At 36.9% G+C, this 18,170-nt stretch overlaps 1 protein-coding gene across 5 annotated transcripts in view; it reads right to left on the reverse strand.

Annotated features, from left to right (window-relative positions):
- FIRRM (FIGNL1 interacting regulator of recombination and mitosis) overlaps nt 1–18,170 on the reverse strand; it is a 52,648-nt gene that overhangs the window by 12,109 nt on the left and 22,369 nt on the right. For 3 of the 5 annotated variants that reach the window (XM_060133423.1, XM_060133414.1, XM_060133431.1), the window contains 8 exons: nt 13,965–14,045; nt 11,948–12,012; nt 8,531–8,679; nt 7,805–7,934; nt 6,509–6,695; nt 5,570–5,652; nt 5,166–5,217; nt 3,463–3,552 (listed from right to left, as the gene is read on the reverse strand). In XM_060133423.1, the coding sequence (XP_059989406.1) occupies nt 3,463–3,552; nt 5,166–5,217; nt 5,570–5,652; nt 6,509–6,695; nt 7,805–7,934; nt 8,531–8,679; nt 11,948–12,012; nt 13,965–14,045 (837 nt within the window). Of the gene's footprint in view, nt 1–3,462; nt 3,553–5,165; nt 5,218–5,569; nt 5,653–6,508; nt 6,696–7,804; nt 7,935–8,530; nt 8,680–11,947; nt 12,013–13,964; nt 14,046–18,170 lie in introns of those variants that run through there. The other 2 variants (XM_060133441.1, XR_009537461.1) reach the window with 2 other exon arrangements.

Below are 18,170 nucleotides of genomic sequence, written 5' to 3' on the forward strand. Positions count from 1 at the left end.
CCCCCCAAATTATTATCTATCACAGACACCATACTTTTTAAAGTAAAACACCGCTATACTGAGATTAACTATTTTCATTTATGTTAATGCTGCATCATAGATCCAAAATCTGGGTTTTTATTTCACTATCTAAAAAGACACCATCTTGTATGCAAAAGAATAATTATTTCCAGCTATACTGCCTGCCTCTCCTTTTCCCCTAGCATGTGCTCTCTCACCTTTGCTCTCTATTCCTGCCCACTCCCTCCCAGTTCACCCTTCCTTTAGCATGAATCTCAAATGCCACCATCTCCAACAGCTTCACCATTCCTACCTGTTCCCACACCACACGTCCCCAGTAAACACCCAACAAAACCTGATTTGCACCTCAGTCTTGACACTCATCACGTACTACCTTTTATTATGAGTGTTTTTATAAATTTATAATTTCTACTAGGTTATATGTTCCTTGAGATGTCATGATATAGTGTAGTGGAGTCCAAGTTTTTTATTTTAAGCAACAAAACACTATTAAAAATTTGTGAGCGGGACTTCTCTGGTGGCGTAGTGGTTAAGAATCTGCCTGCCAATGCAGGGGACACGGGTTCGATACCTGGTCCGGGAAGACCCCACATGCCGCAGAGCAACTAAGCCTGTGTGCCACAGCTACTGAGCCTGCACGCCACAACTACTGAGTCTGCACACCTAGAGCCTGCGCTCCACAACAAGAGAAGTCACCACAATGAGAAGTCCTCACAACGCAACGAAGAGTAGCCCCCACTCGCCGCAACTAGAGAAAGCCCGCGCACAGCAACGAAGACCCAACACAGCCAAAAATAAATAAATAAATAAATTTATTAAAAAAAAAAGAAAGAATTTGTGAGCAAGCTTTGTATGTCTAAATAAAAGCAGATTTCCTAGGGTAAAAGGGAGTAAGGAGGCAGAGTCAACAGCCCACAAACAGAGGAGGCCCCTGAAGTAGCTGCATGAAGACTGAAAAGAACACTGGAGCTGTGGAAAGAGCACAGATCTGCGAGCAAGACAGATCTGATCGGAATCCCAGCTCAGTCATTTATTATGTTTGAGTTTGGGGTAGTTCTTTAATTTCCTTGAGTTATTATTTCTTCATCTGTAAAATGGACATAATATCATTATCTATCCCACAAGGCTGATGTAAGGACTAAAAGAATTGAAGTGCCTAGTACAAAGCCTGGTCCATATTTCAGTCTCAAAAAATACAGGTTTCCTCCCTGCCTACTTGAAGAAGAGGGATCAAGTCTTAAGAGAAAAGGAAAAAGCTGAGCATGACAGAAGAACTAACACTTGTTAAATGCTCACTTGATGTATAATATATATACATTCCCTATCTCCTCCGGTCTCACAACTGCCATCTGAGTAATAGTATTTCAATTTTAGGATTAACTAACTCTCCCAAGGACTCTCAGAACAGGGATTCAAATTCAGGTTTGTCCCTCAATTTTTAGTACAGTAACTTGACCACAGCAGGAAAAATCAGTATTTGATAACTGAAGGAAAAAATTAAAAGTAACCCCTCATTTATCTATAACTTACATATCTGATAGCTGCAATTATTTGGAAAAATTTAGAAAACTGAGAAGTATGTAAGAGATCTCTAAACATGGAGTTTATCTATAACAAAGCTTCTAGAACTCAGGGCTAATTCATTCTGAGTTGTATTATCCTAAAAATTAAAATTTCACAACCCTGGGAAAAGGATCTTATTCCCATTTTGTAAGTGAAAAAATTGAGGATCTCTTCCAGACCCCACTTCTTCAGGAAGGGCCTCCCAGTTAACAGGGCTTCTAGGAAGAACAGTGTACTGGAAACCAGGAGTAAGACATTTGATAGAGGAGAGAAAGGTATTAAAATTCTAAGAAATCTGGAGCAGACAACTCTTGAGGAGTTTTGGAGGGAAGAACAGCAACCCTAACGTGTTTTCTAGAGGGCTGTGAGGTGGGCCTGGTATGCTTTTTGCCTTGGAGACACCGGTAAGGAAGAAAGCTAGGAGGTCAGTGTGGTTCCTCTGGTGCCTGGCCAACCTCTCTCAGGCAGGAAAGCAGGCATGGGCTTGGGGTAAACACTCTAGCCAGAAATAACTCCCAGCATTTATTGAGCATCCTCGAAGCCTGGTACTATTCTAAGTGTTTTGTATATATTATATTATATATACATATATATATATAATATATATACTATATATTATATATATATAGTATATATTATACATATATAACATATATGTATATATTATATTAAGTCCTTACAAAATTTTTCAAAATGGTTACACAAAGCTGTCACTTTGTAGACAGGGAAACAGTTTCAGATAGGATGACTTGCCAAGGCACCAAGGCCTGTAACCCCCTTCACTAACCCAGTGTTTCCCCAGCTTGTATCCATGTCAGAATCATGTAGGAATTTAATAATAACAATAACAACAACAAGTTAATGAGCCTCACCTCACAGCCACCACTCTATACCCACTCCATTCACAGGTTTAGGTTCCGGAACCTGTCTTTTTTAAAAAGCTCCCATAGGAGCTCCAAACTGACTAGTCCAAGGGACTATGCAAGGCTACAGGTTCCTGTAACTGTACAATCTCCTCTGTCACAGCAGAGTTTGTTTTCCTCACAGTAGCAAACAACTAAGGCTCATCATACTTTGTTTTCCCCAAAAAGTTCAACTTATTTACTTAAAAAAAAAGGTATCATTATCATTAAGAGCATAATTAATATTCTAGTTCTTCAAAATAAGTTAAAAGGGGCAGAGGATATAGAACCACTTCAAGTATCTTAAATTTACGAGAAACAAGGAGAAAGAAGACAGAATTACCAATAGAATGATTATCTGTAACTTGCAGCAAAGACATTAATAAGGACTCTCTCCTTGACCAAACTTAAGTCAGGCTTTTCTTAGCCCTCCTCTCAAGTAGCCTTTGACCTCCAGCTTGTGTCCATCTTTTTTGGGCCTGCATCATCCAAGTTTAGCAAGAATCCTGCTAAGTCAATTTAGAAAAAATCCCTCACCCTTGGTATCTGATCATCCTGGTCTGTGTTCAGCAAGAATCCTGTCAAGCCAGAATCACCCCTGACTCCTGATGCTTTTTCTTAGTAATTTTTATCCACTGACCCCCACCCTGCTCCTTGATTATAGATCCGCACTAGTTTATGCTGTATTCAGAAATAAGCCCAGTTCTACACTGAAGTCTCTTTGCTCCTATTGCAACAGCTCCGAATAAAATCTGTTTTTATCACTTTAACTACTGTATAGCTCTGGCTTTTCTTTAACATCAAAATCTAAACACACCTAAAACCAATAACCAAAGCAATGAAGACATTAAAAATTTATGTTCAGATCATGTCAGCATTTAAATGTAGAACAAATGCGGGTCAAAAAGCCTTCCAAAGTATCTGGATCCAATTCTCCTCAGGTGCTCAAAGACAGTGACGCAGATGGTATCCTTGCCTGCTGGGGTGGGGTCATGAAGAAGAAGAGGCGCCTCAATAGTACTGATAGGCTGGTGAGCTGATGACATTCTCCAGGGCAAGATTTTATCTGGGAAAGGCAGGAGAGAGAGGAGAGATTGACTGACTTAAAATCATAGCTTTTACAAGCTTTTATATGCCAAAATATTAACAGCAGCTCTTTCTGGGAAATAACCTGGGTAATTTTAATTTTTAACTTGGAGCTTTTCTTTATTTAATTTTTTCCCTTCCATGAACCTAGATTACTTTTATAATGAGAAAACAATTTTGATATTACTTAAAAACAATACTTTGGAATTTCTATTTCTAATTACCATTTTGATTATAACTTGATATGTTAATTCCCCTGCTCAAAGATAATTCATGGAATTGTTTTAGATCTAAGCACAGAAGTGCAGAGGTAAATCTCTATAAGATGGAAGCTTCATTAAAAGATTTTATAAATTCTTATCATAATGTACTAGGAGAGCTTTTATTTAAAGTAGATACAATACACAAAACATAAAAATCACTCTTTGTTTTGTGCAAGATGTGTTGAGGATTTAGTAAAGTAGGTAAGTGCTCCAGACCATTAGCCATGGAGATATAGATGTCAGGCTGTCTGGTTATCATACACCTCACTGGATTTAGTCTACAATATCCTTATGAGGTAAACCAAGAAATATATGACACAATGACTCTACTAAAAGACAAAAGACACATGGACCCACATAAGATCTTTATCAAAGGCCAGGGACAAAAAAAAACAAACAGGTCATAACCATCTTATATGGAACATAAACATCTTGGAATTTAAAAGCAAAAAAAGACCAACATTGAAAAGATTAACATAAGTTGTCATTAAATAATTTTCTCTTTGTATCCATTCACAAAGCATCACTTCTTTTTTTTTTTTAATTTTTACTGGAGTATAGTTGCTTTACATTGTCGTGTTAGTTTCTACTGTACAGCAAAGTGATTCAGCTATACGTATACGTATATCCTGTCTTTTTTGGATTTCCTTCCCATTTAGGTCACCGCAAAGCACTGAGTAGGGTTCCCTGTGCTATACAGTAGGTTCTCATTAGTTATCTATTTTAAACACAGTATCAAGTGTATATATGTCAATCCCCATCTCCTAATTCATCCCACTCCCCCCTTCCCCCCCCCATGGTATCCACATGTTTGTTCTCTACGTCTGTGCTTTTACTTCTGCACAAAGCATTACTTCTTTTCCCAAAAGGCATCGATCACTATCACATTTAGTCCCTCTCAGAAAGAGATACAACAAAATCAAGAGTCAGATTGTCTAAGTTATTTCAGAGAGGGGGGTTGGGGGGGGAGAGAGAGAGAGAGAGAAACGGGGGGAGGAGACAGTAAGAACTCTTGGTCATCAACATTAAAGCTAACTCCTATTTTCTACTTTACATACAATTTAAAATTTATCCTCAATCAACCTAGTCTTTCTTTCCCAGAACAATCAATGAAACTCCATAAAATTTTGAAAATATGAGACAATTTCCCCAGTGTTACACTCTTTCTAGTATATCTTTCTCAAAGCATCAGCATTAATGAAGAGCAAAGAAACTGTCGAAACAATTTAGCTACCATGCTATTTCTCCTTTTGATATTCACTTTAAGATATCATATCCCCAAAGGAAGTGCAAGGAAAGTGAGTGTTTTAGGCCTTATAATTCTACTCACCAGATGAGCCACTATGGTGACATGGTGGGCACAGAGTTCAGCAGTCCCATATCTGTGATTTAAAGAGAAAGCAATCTTCATACAATTATTTATACAATTATTCAGAAAAGCAAGGAGATGACTTCCATAAAGCACTAAATATTCTAAACTGCAGTTATTCCATGGCCAAGGAATATAATATACAAAACTACCTAAGCAATAGGTTCTATTGACTTGAACCAAAGAAAGGAAAGAGGGAATTCAGTCTCTAATTTAGTGCTATGATATGAAATCAAACCATTTTGGGGGGCTGTTAAAGGATTATCAAGACAGAATTTTTCTATAAACTTACAAGTATAAAGTCATTTACTGTCAATCACTACTATAAATCAATCCAAACTCTAAAAAAAGTAAGTACGTTGTACCGAGCAAGGAAGCACCATGCGTCCATGGCTAGCAAAGAGGTGATCATATTAGCACTAAGCACAGCATTCAACAGAGCAGTGTCCTAATGAAAAACAAAAAGCTATGATAAATTATCATTAATATTACATTTCTCAAAATAAAACAACAAAATACTATCACAATCCAAAAAACAACAGATCCTCAGTAGGAAAGCTCTACTTTCTAGTATCTGAAAGAACCTATGTTGCCATTCCCTCAACATTTATTGAGCACTTACTACATGTTAAGCATTGTCCTAGGCTACAGAGATTCAAAAGTGGTTTTCAGTGTGGTAACTCAATCACAAGGCTCCACAGAAATTCTCTATGTAGGCTGAAATTTTTAAAACAATATATACAATACACACGCCTATACTTTTGTTTCTGCCTTAAACCATTCAAATATGGTATTTAATATGTGCTGAATATTATCCATTGTATAATATCTTAAATGATACTGATCCTTAAGTAAATTCTAAGAATGTTTTTCCTAAAATTTTATCAACATCTTTTCTAATCCAATTACACTAAAAAAAAAAAAATCCACATTAAGCCTAGGATCTATCTGTAGGACACTTGGTACTACATACCATTTACTTCTCCTTTTCTTTTTATGAAACTGAATTAGGTGAAATCCTACCTATTGTTCCTCTTCTCACACTGTCTTTCCATACCTTCCCACCCAAAATGTTTCCTCAAATATTTTAGCTAAATATTACATCTGAATACTATAGGACTCTAGGATTACCATTTCCTAGGAGCCAGCTGAATTAAAGGGTAAAATGTGCAAGCTGAGGGAATGACATTCAAAAATAAATACACATTTACTACCCCACACTTTCTTCTATATCTGAATCACAATTTCAATGAAAAGAAAGCAAAAGTGTAATCTCAGCTTAGCCCAGCAAGTAACAAACTTACCAGTTCAGTGAACAGTGAGGGATGAAGGGAAGCAATAAATGTACACAGATGAACACAAACATGCTGATATAAGGTGACAGCAACCTCAGTTTGCCCTTTACTCTTTACTTCCTGTAAATGAACAGGTAGAGACAGTTCACCAGAACACTGCTCAAAACTGGAGAAAATGGCTTTGAGTAGAGACACCCTGCAGGGAAATTGAGAACATTGAACCCAAGATTATTAACATTTAACAATTAGCAGGTGTAATAATATGACATACAGAGGTTTATCTTAGTTAGCAAAGCCAAATGTCTCAAGATGTATATATCAACAACAGTTTCCAATATGTGTGAATATGTATCTGTAAAAATAAAATACAGTTAGAGAAATCCCTTAAAGGAGAAGAATTTTCATATATATCTTTTATCATTTACCAAGTGTTTATCATAATACAGAACTATACAAAGTCTAAGACAAAATTCATCAAGGAACTTGAAACTTAAATAGCTAAGCTAGGTATCATATATAAAATAGAAACTAGGTATTATCATTCAGATAGGGAGGGGTTATTTTAAGATTTAAATGATTTAAGAATTCTTCATAGAGGATTTAGATAACAAATTAAAAATAGGCAAACTATAATAGGTAAAGAAGACAAAGCCTGAGTATAAGGTAGACAGGAATCACCAGTCTGACAGGAGCAAGGTATATGTATAGAAAATGAGTGACATGATAAGGAGCAAAAGTAGATGATGAAAACAGAATGGGTGGGTTTTAAATGCAAAGCTGGGGAGCTGGGATATTATGCTTTAGTTACTGAGCAGGAGAATAGGAAGCTCAGAGCTGGGGTGTGAGGAGACTACCTGGTAGTGGTACACAGGATGCCACTAAAGGATAGGATAAAAAACTAGAGTACAACAATAACCCAGGACGTAAGAAACTAGAGCCTGGTGTTGGCAAGGAAGAGGAATACAAGTGAAATTTCCCCGGAAATAACTTATAGTATCTAAGCACTCTATTTAACAGAGCTCATTTTTAAATGTTACTAACTACATCTAGTCTGCTACACTCAATGTTTATAACACTATTAGCAATACCTTCTAAAAGAGTGAACAAAATTAAATTATTTTCCATGCCTATCATAGATTTATGTATTTTATATTTTTATTAAGTAGCAATATGCATGAGGTCTACACAGTAACTATTAATTAGAATATGTGACATAACAAAGAACTTAATTTCAAGGTCACTGCAAACAAATAGGGCATTCTAAACCATCGTAATGTGATTGGATATCAACAACACGTTTACCACCTGGTTGTAGCTTCTGAGACCTGGGTCTCTGTGCACCACAGGGTCTGCACGTCCTCAGGCTGAGAGGGCAGCTCATCCATGATGACAACCAGCAGTAGACACTGTGGAAACTGTAGTTCACATGGCAGCTCTGAAGGTGGTAAAATTAAGTTACAACAAATTAGTAAACACATACTCTACATACTTTCAGCAGAAATCTGATTGTAATATATAAAAAAATTAGAGGCATAATTTTTAAAAAGCAGAACTTTTTTTTCCAAGAAAAAAAAGCAGAAGTAATTTTAAATAAAATTTTTAAAACTTAAAAAAAGGATGACTGGGACTTCCCTGGTGGTGCAGTGGTTAAGAATCCTCCTGCCAATGCAGGGGACACGGGCTCGAGCCCTGGTCCGGGAAGACCCCACATGCCGTGGAGCAACTAAGCCTGTACACCACAACTACTGAGCCTGTGCTCTAGAGCTCGTGAGCCACAACTACTGAGCCCATGTGCCACAACTACTGAAGCCTGTGCATCCTAGAACCCATGAGAAACCTGCACACCGCAATGAAGAGTAGACCCCGCTCAACGCAACTAGAGAAAGCCTGTGCACAGCAATGAAGACACAATGCAGCCAAAAGTTAAATAAATAAAGAAACAGGATAACTGCATAAGAGAAGACTACCCTGTCTCTAACATGTAATAATTAATAAGAGATGATTTAACACTAAATCTGTTTTGAAATTTACCCAATTCACTGTCCAAAACCACTTCCACGAAAGGTTGGAATTTGAGAAGCTGACTGACAAGTGGATCCAGTGTGACCAGGAAAGCACCTGCTATTTCCTCCTGTTGTGCTTTAGAAATCCCAGCAGCATACAGGCTTGGAGGAAACTTACTGGGAAGGGAGGGAAAAAACTCATTCATTAATAACTATTTTCGAATTTTAGGTAGAGGTAAGTACTGATGTTCTTCCAGCAGTGAAAATATATTTAAAAATTAAGTAGCATGTGTTTTATAAAACAAAATTCAAAGTACTGAACTGATATCATAATTCTATGAAGAACCTCCGAACTAAATAACATGGCTATAATTCTATAAAATTAAAAGTTTATAATCTTAAAGAAAATGCTGGTATGGTTTTGATGCATTTTAATACATTGTTCACAATGATATTCTTAAAAAATACTGTAAAAATATGAATCAAATAACTAGTAAAACCATATGTAAAAAAGATATTTCTGATAAATTCTAGGGTAATTACTTCTATTGAAAGTCATTTTAAAATAGGTAAAATGCTGAATTTACTATGAATTTAATGCTCAGTTTCTCAGAAGCAAGAGTTTTATAAGAACAAACTGTATACTAACACTGAAGGGAGATGCAAAGAATTTCATGGAAAATGTCTCAGTAACTGAGGTTTAAACTAAACTTCGATCAAAACCTATGTGAGGGCTTCCCTGGTGGCGCAGTGGTTGAGAGTCTGCCTGCCGACGCTGGGGACGCGGGTTCGTGCCCCGGTCCGGGAAGATCCCACACGCCGCGGAGCGGCTGGGCCTGTGAGCCGTGGCCACTGAGCCTGCGCGTCCGGAACCTGTGCTCCGCAACGGGAGAAGCCACAGCAGTGAGAGGCCCGTGTACCGCAAAAAAAAAAAAAAAAAAAACCTATGTGAAATAAGATATGTATTCAGTATTTTTTGCCATGTTATTTTAACTGTGGCAAACTTCATAGTACATGAGAAAACCCTATCTAGCAGGGGATGACAGCATTTAAAAGGAAGCAATTAATATAAACACTTGAGGCCTTTGTAGTGTGATGGAAGAAGCACCAGTCTGTCAATTACTAGTTATGTGACTTTGGTTCATTCATTCGACCTCTCTGAGCCTCACTTTCTTCACTTGTAACACTGATTCAGAGTTGTGAGGACTAAATTATAAGTGAAATTATAAGGTGAAAGACATATAAAATACAACAAAAGTAAGGAAACTCCACAGATTTGAACTACAGCTACTGAACATCAAAGCAAGTGTGTGTTTTTCAATCAAATGATACATTTTTAAATTAATTTATTTGACAAATGTTTATAAAGTACCTATGTATATGTCATGTACCTTTCTAGGAGCGTGTGATATACTAGTAAACAGAATATACAAAGTTAATGCCTTTACCTAGTGTATACTCTAATGAAGGGGAGAAGTTAACAAGTAAGTGAGTAAGTAAATACACAATATAGTAGATGTTAATAAGTGATAAGGTGGACAGGAAATTCCACTGAATTTCTGTTTGAAATTCTATTGAATTCTGTTTGAATGTGGGTCATTTGAGAGTTTGTGCAGAGAAGTCACATGATCTAATTTATGTTTTATCACTCACTTCGGCTACCGTATGGAGAACAGACCAGAGCAAGGCAAGGGTGGAAACAGAGACAGTAGATACGATGTTCTTTCGCAAAAATGCAGGCAAGAAAATAATAGTGGATGAGATTGAATGGTAGCCGTTTAAGTGGTGAGAAGTGGCTGGATTCTCTTTATATACAGGGCATATACATATTTATACTGAAGGTGATACTGACAGAATTTGCTGATGGACTAGATGAGGGGTATGAGAGCAAGACAAACATCAAAGATGACAGGAAGGTTTTTTGACCTGATCAATATGAAGAACCAAATTACCACTTAAACTGAAATGAGGAAGCGACAAGAGGAGCAGATTTTGGGGGTTGGGGAGTGGCGGATAGATGAAATGGGTTGGAATCAGGATTTTGGTTTGCGTCAATTTAAGTACACATGTCCTGATTGGCAGTTAGACATTAAAGAGGAGAGACATAAATTTAAAGTCTTGAGACTAAATGACCATAGAGGAGAGGAGAGGCCTGAAGACAGAGTGCTGGGCACACCCAACTTAAAGTAGCTGGAGAGATGAGGAGGAACCTGCTGAGGAGAGGTGTCTTGGAAGCCAACAGAAGAAAGAGTCCAAATGAAAGGGTTAAGTGCTGCTGACAGGTTACATAAGATGAAGCCTAAAACTGCCCACTAGATGTAGCAACATGGAGTCACTGATGACCTTGACAAGAGCTGTTTTGATGAAGTAGTGGAATAGAAAGCCTGACGGGAGTAGCTTTGAAAAAGAAAGTAGAGACAGTGGTAAAGACAACTCTTTCTAAACACATGCAGAAAAATGGGAAGGTGTTTATTTGGAGGAGGATGTAGAGTCGAGAGATTTTGTTTTATATTGTTCTTATTAAGATGGGAAAAATAACAGCATGTTGGTATACTCATGAGAATGACTGAGAAAGCAGGGAAGACTGATGATACAAGTGGGAAAAGGAACAACTTCTAAAGTAAGGTCCCTGAGCATGTGAGAGAGGGTGAAATTCAATGAATGAATAGACGCTGGCCTTAGATAGGCACACAGACATTTCACTCATGGGACAAGCAAATATATGGGCCTAGATACAGATAGAATAGTTGATGTGTCAGAAGGAGAATATGGAAGCTCTCTTTCAATTGCTTCCACTTTTCTCAGGGACACACACAGTGAGGACATTAATTGACAATGAGAAATGGGGAGGTGGTGCTGGAGATTTAGGATGTTTGAAGAGGGAGAGGTATGAAAAGTTGTCTGGGAGACTAAATGGATTAAGGAAGTATAAGAGGGTTGCTGATGAATGAGCGGACAGAGTCTTTTAGTGTCAAATCAAGGGCTCTTCTGAGGTTACTATCAATTTTAGATGTCATTTAGCCCTCATCTAAATTATGACACCCTTTCTGTAACTCACTTTTTTTCTGGGATGGATTCAACTACTACTTGAATTAAATCTCATAGAAGTAAAATAAAAATTAAGAAAGATAAAAAACGGTATGCTGATACAAAATGTATGCACGTATATATAACCTCTTTTTTTTTCCTTTGGTATTTATCATCATACCAATATTCATCACTTGGATATAAAGTACTAGTTAAGAATATAAAGATAAGTAAAACTCATACGGAACCTATTCCTTAAAAGCTTCCATCTCCATTAATTTTAAGCAAGCAGACAAAAATTCACTAAAACATTAAGAAAAAATTACTGTGATATTTTATTTTTAAATGATATACATTAATGTTTGCATGGCTCATATGGCTCTACTACATTTTAATGGTCATATAGCAGTCTTCTTACCTGTGTACCTGAAGATAAAGCTGGTGCAATGTACAGCAAGAATCAGACAGGAAAGGAAGAAATTCCTAAAAATAAAGGAACTCTATTCACTCTTTATACACAATGTGCTTTGCTAAAATAGATCCTCTCATCAAAGGCATGCAAAATAAAATAAAATCCCAGATGTGCTACATAGGGAAAAAAATTTTCTTGGATGAGAATAAAAAAGGGGATGAGGCTAAAAGCACCTAAAATTCTTTACTGTTAAAACTATCAATGCAACCACAATTAGGAACTATCATTTACTGAATATCTCCAAATGCTCAGTAGACGTGTAGTGACTTTACGTACATTATTTTAGTCCTCTCAAAAATATTATGACATATTACTGCCCCCATTTTATAGGCTAGAAAGCTGAAGCTAAGGTATCAAGCAACCTGAGAGACATAGCTAAAAACCAGTAGGGCGGGGATTCAAGTACAGTTGTGACTGCTCTATCCATTATGGCTATGCTATCTCTTAGAATGTCAAAGAAATAGTTTTAATTGTATTATATGATATAGAAAACAAGCTGATAGCTAATTATTTAAAAAATTTAAATTCCCCTGAAAGAAAAGGATTGATTTAAAAATGGAATAATTAGGCACAATTTTGCCTCCTAACAACTCCGGCAAATATCAGATGGGTAACTGCTCAACAAGTGCCACTGGCGCCAGGACCCTCCCACCCTGTACCTCTGCCACTGAAATACACACCCTGCGAGCTGTAGGGAACCCGGTGTTAGAGCAGCCAGCTACGGTAAGTGGTAGTGGCCCCGAAGGATGAACTCGGACAGCACACCAACAAGGATGGCAATGTGTCAGTAGTCAGTGAGCCTGCCATGGAATTCTCACTAATAAACAGTCATCAGAGATCCTTATCTTTTCCTCAGGAAGGAGGAAGACAAGGTCAAAAACAAATTCGACATGGACAATAGTTTTCTTCTTTTAGTTACAAATATTTATTACTATTGGTATTTCTTTCACTGGCTGCTGTAAGTATTCTCTCCTCTTCTTTCCAAATAATCTCCCTTGACAGCTTATCTATTCTATTCATATATCTTCAACAATCACTATGCTATCCTGATGAGTCCCAAATAGACAGGTCTTCTTAAAATTGTCATAAGTTTGAACACTTAAACTTTAACAACCTAATTTAGAAATATGGTAGAAATAATTTATAAACAGTATTTAAAGGCAAATTGAATTATCTTCTGAAAACTGATCTGGGCTTATAGAAATAATTTTGTTTATGCTTACAGAAATAAATTTTTCAGAAAATTGAATAAAACTAGTAACAATATGGACTTCCCTGATGGCGCAGTGGTTAAGCATCTGCCTGCCAATGCAGGGGACACAGGTTCAAGCCCTGGTCCAGAAAGATCCCACATGCCGCAGAGCAACTAAGCCTGTGCGCCTGTGCTCTACAGCCCACAAGCCACAACTACTGAGCCCGTGAGCTACAACTACTGAGCCCACGTGCCACAACTACTAAAGCCTGTGCACCCTAGAGCCCACGTGTCACAACTACTGAGCCCATGCGCCGCAACTACTGAAGCCTGAGCGCTCTAGGGCCTGTGTGACGCAACTACTGAGCCTGTGTGCTGCAACTGCTGAAGCCGATGTGCCTAGAGCCTGTGCTCCACAACAAGAGAAGCCACCGCAATGAGAAGCCCATGCACTGCAACAAAGAGTAGCCCCTGCTCGCCGCAACTAGAGGAAGCCCACGCGCAGCAATAAAGACCCAATGCAGCCAAAAATAATAAATAAATCTTCAAAAAAAATTAAAAAAAACAAATCAGTAACAATATGATGGTAGCAACTTAAATAACAGATGCTCAATATTTAACAATTAACAATATAAAACCAAAAACCCTACAAAATATACTCTTGACTAAATAACTTCAAAAGATTGTTTTGGGCAGGAATGATAAAAACAGGATAACTTACAATGTATTGTAGATTTCACATTCACTCATTATTAAAAAAATAAGCCTTACCTTAGTATAGTGCAAAAGGGAGTTGGCAAAGAAACGACACAATTTGAGTGTTTTCTGAAATAATTTGCAGTCAGTATTATCCTGTTCCAAAAAAAGGAAATAAGAAAGCGTAATGAATGGGAAAAGAATATGAAATTAGCTAAACTTGTAAATGAGACAATATTTTCTAAAAAGATCTCTTAATAAACAGAGTGTAAACATTTTCCATAAAAAAGTAATTCTTCTCTGAGTTGTTATAAGCAATACAAACACACACCAAATGATAAAATATGTCAAAAAATTAAACTCTACATCACTGAAAAGAAATCTTAATCTATAACAGCAAAAGAGGTGATCATTTTTGACTGATCTGAAAGTGAAAGAAACTTTTAATACCTTATTGTTCTTTGCTATATGGGGATCAGTAGATGGTCAAAAGAAAAAGGTCTTACAAATAAATAAAAGAATGAGATATAAAAGAAAACAGGTAAGACATGAGAAGGCAGTTCACAGAAAATATAAATTTCCAATAAACTAAAATTGAAAAATTCTAAATTACAACCTAATTACATATCTTTTGAAGGGGGAGGGGAGAAAACTATTTGATTAGCAAAGATTTAAGACTGATAATATCCCAGAGTTGAGGAAGTGGAGTAGCAAGCACTTTATTTTAACAGTCATGGGAGCATAAAATAATACACTCTTTGCATTATTATTAAAAGCTAGAGTGTTATAAATTCCTTGACCCAGTAGCAATCCCACTTTTGGAAATATATCCTATAGAAATACCAGCACAGGTATGCAATGCAATCTTTCTTATATAATGAAAATGGAAATAAATCCAGTATCCATCAGCTGGAGAATGGTTAAATAAATTCAAGGTATAAAATTGGATGATGAATACATAGAGATTCATTATTAAAAAAAAAAATTCAAGGTATATTCACAAAATGTAGTAGCATAGAGCTATTAAAAGGAATTGGGTAGATATACCTTCATGAATACAGAAAGCCCTAAGACAGATTAAGTAAAAACTCATGCTGCAAAACAATATGTATAATATCATCCTATTATTATTTTTAAATGTGTGTTATGTGTTAATATTTCCTCCCTAACCCTCCCAAAATAAATCGAAATCTTACCTGTGGTTCTCTGTAGCAGATTAAAGTAGGATTTCACTGTCCATGTTAGGTATTTGTGTAATGTGTGAGGGTTTTCTGAGCATGTATTACATTTGTAAGTTGATAAAACACTGGGTAATGCCAAGATATCTATGTGTATACAGGGGATGTAGAGGACAGTGGAGTCACCCTACCTGGATTGAAATCCTGGCTTTACCACTACATCTGCATGATCGTGGGAAAGTTACCAAGCCTCTCTATGAGGGTGCAATGTGGCTTACACTAAGGTTACTGTGAGGTTTAAATAGTGTCTGACACTTAGGCAACTTAGCTTAATAAATATTGGTTGTCATGTCATCCAAATGTGTAATACACACTATACTCCAAAGAGCTTTAAATTAGTACCTTAAAATTAAGTCAAACAGATACATTATTATCTTTAATTTGGAGAATAATTTCAAATGAAATAACTTTATTAACTGTGTATGTTCAATCTCTTTACAAAAATATATCAAAACCTTAATTAAACCAATCAAAGTGGAATTGAATGATCCACTAATTGAGTACGACCCTTCATTTTTACCTTTTATAAAAATATTTGGAAATAGTCAATTTTCCTCAGCAAGAGTAAGTTAGGTGAAAATTCACCTCTTTGATAATTATGAACTCTCTCATACACTGCTATGGAAGTTTAAAAGGACAGAGATTAAAAATGAATCTAAGATACTTATAAGATACTCAGTAAGAAATTTTATTCAGCTTAGATGTCACATCACAAGAAACTGTTGTTGACTTCATGATTGGGTTCCTACCTTTACTCACATAGGCCAACCCGCAATTCTCCGAAGGTCACACTAGTCTAATTACCTGCTTATACTATCTCCCAACCTAGACTGTAAGTTATTGGAGGCAGAAAGATATGGCTGATTTAGTACCCAGCACATTTTCTGGCACACAGTAAGGACTCTGGAGATAGCTGGTAAATGAATTAAATGAATAAATGGTGACACACAACTTACCATATTCACCTATTTTAAATTTTTCTTTCTCATTCAAGAGGAAATTGTATAAGATTTGGTTGAAGACTCTGGTTTTACTTCATTACTAAATAGCATACCACTTAAATCTAGAGCTGATTTTCACATTTTCAAAAAGCAAGTGTACAACACAAATACTATCCCACCTTGATTTACTCAACTGTTAAAGTCAGAAAGTTTGCATCTCAATGCCAATAAAAAAGGGGGGGTGGGGATATAAACAAGGAAAACCATTTTTAATGTTTCAAAATATTGAGTATTCAGTCTTCCTTTCTTTAAATAAAACAAGAAAAATACCAATAAAATCTGAAGGTAGTGAGCAATGAATCTAAGTGTAGGCAATACATATAAAAATATGAGTTTATTTTCTGAATATAACTTTCAGTAAGCATTCTACGAACAAAAGTAGGAATTACAGTGCAAATTAAATTTATATCTAAGAGTGTTACAAACAAATTTCCCTATCTTTATAGAAAAACTAAATTATCTGTGGCTAAAAAGCTTGTTACAAAGTCTAATATAACAATCTCATTTTGAAACCACGTTCAAGACTTAAGAGAGAATAAATATCAATTTTAGAGGCTGTCACAGGTTGAACTGTGTCCCCTAAAAAGACAGGGTGAAGCCCTAACCCCCAGTACCTTTATTTGGAAGGAGGGACATTGTAGGCGCAATTAGTTCAGATGAGGTCATACTGGAGTAGGATGTGCCCTTAATCTAACATGACTGGTGTCCCTATTAGGAAGATGATAAGAAGAGACAGGGAGAGGACACCACGTGATGATGGTGGCGGAGACTGAAGTTATACAGCTGCAAGCCAAGGAATGCCAGTGACAGCAGAAACTAAGAAAGGCATGGAGCAGACTCTCCCCTAGAGCCTTCAAGAGAACAGGGCCCTGCTGACACATTTCAGACTTCTATCCTCTAGAAGTGTGAGCAAACAAATCTGCCACCTGATTTGTGGTAATTTGTTATAGCAGCCTCAGGAACCTAATTTAGGGACTGATACATCTACATGCTTCCATAAATAGCATATTACCTATGAAATCTAGAGGTTTTATTCTGATGTTTTTAAAAACAAGGTGAAAAAACTGCTTGGAAGAATTTAATGAAATAGTTTGATTCTTCAATAAATATCAATAGTGAACAGCAGAGGGCGATGCTAATCAAAATTTAGAGTTAAGAATGGAGAAACTACACAGACCTTCTCAAAGCTCCATTTCAGGCAATGGACAGTAAGTAGTGCTAGTTACATTTATCAGTACCAAATAAGTAAAGAAAAACAAGTAAGGCAAAACATGAAAATTTGCTTGGAAAGTTTACTATTTAAATTCTCTGATTTTCATATACAAGCAGTTTATATACACTGAACTTGTGTATTCAATACTTCATGTACAAATAGCTATCCTGGTCAGGTACCCTCGGGATCTCTCTTTCTTCTTCCATTATAGACTATACTGTGGCTTGGGCTTTCCCCATCTCACTCCTGTCCAGGAATCTCTGTCTAATCTTACTCTCCAAGTAACTCTAACTGGGGGATCTGTGGTGTCAAGATAAGCAAGATGGAAATTGGAAAAAGAGAAGGTTGAGGTTGAGGATACAGAGGTATAGGATAAAGGTGGATAGGGGAACATCCTTCCTGCCATTGACACAGGATACCCAACAAAATGCCTTCTCCTTTCGGGAAGGTGAGGGGAATCAGAAAGGGTATATGAAGGAAGCGGGGACAGAAAAGAAAAGGAAAAAAGGATGTAAGGGAAGGATAGATAAAGAGAAAAAGAAGAGAAGCAAGAAGGAAAGGGTGTGCCCCTTCCTAAAGTTACTCCTCACTCCCTCTTACCAACTTCAGGGCCCCTTTTCAAACTTCCACCCTCCTCTCAGGTTTGTCTTTCCAGATCATCCCTGCCCCATGAGTTGTGATCAGTGTTTAGGAACTGGATGAATCCTTACATGTCCACCCCCATAGCTGCTGGGCAGGGAAGAGCACAGGTACAGAGGAATACCCTGTATCAGTTTGCAGGTCTACAACAGGAAGGGATGTTACTGTTATTCTACGGAGAAATATTTAA

The sequence above is a fragment of the Lagenorhynchus albirostris genome, chromosome 2, assembly GCF_949774975.1.
Source record: "Lagenorhynchus albirostris chromosome 2, mLagAlb1.1, whole genome shotgun sequence".
In the NCBI taxonomy this organism is placed as follows: domain Eukaryota; kingdom Metazoa; phylum Chordata; class Mammalia; order Artiodactyla; family Delphinidae; genus Lagenorhynchus; species Lagenorhynchus albirostris.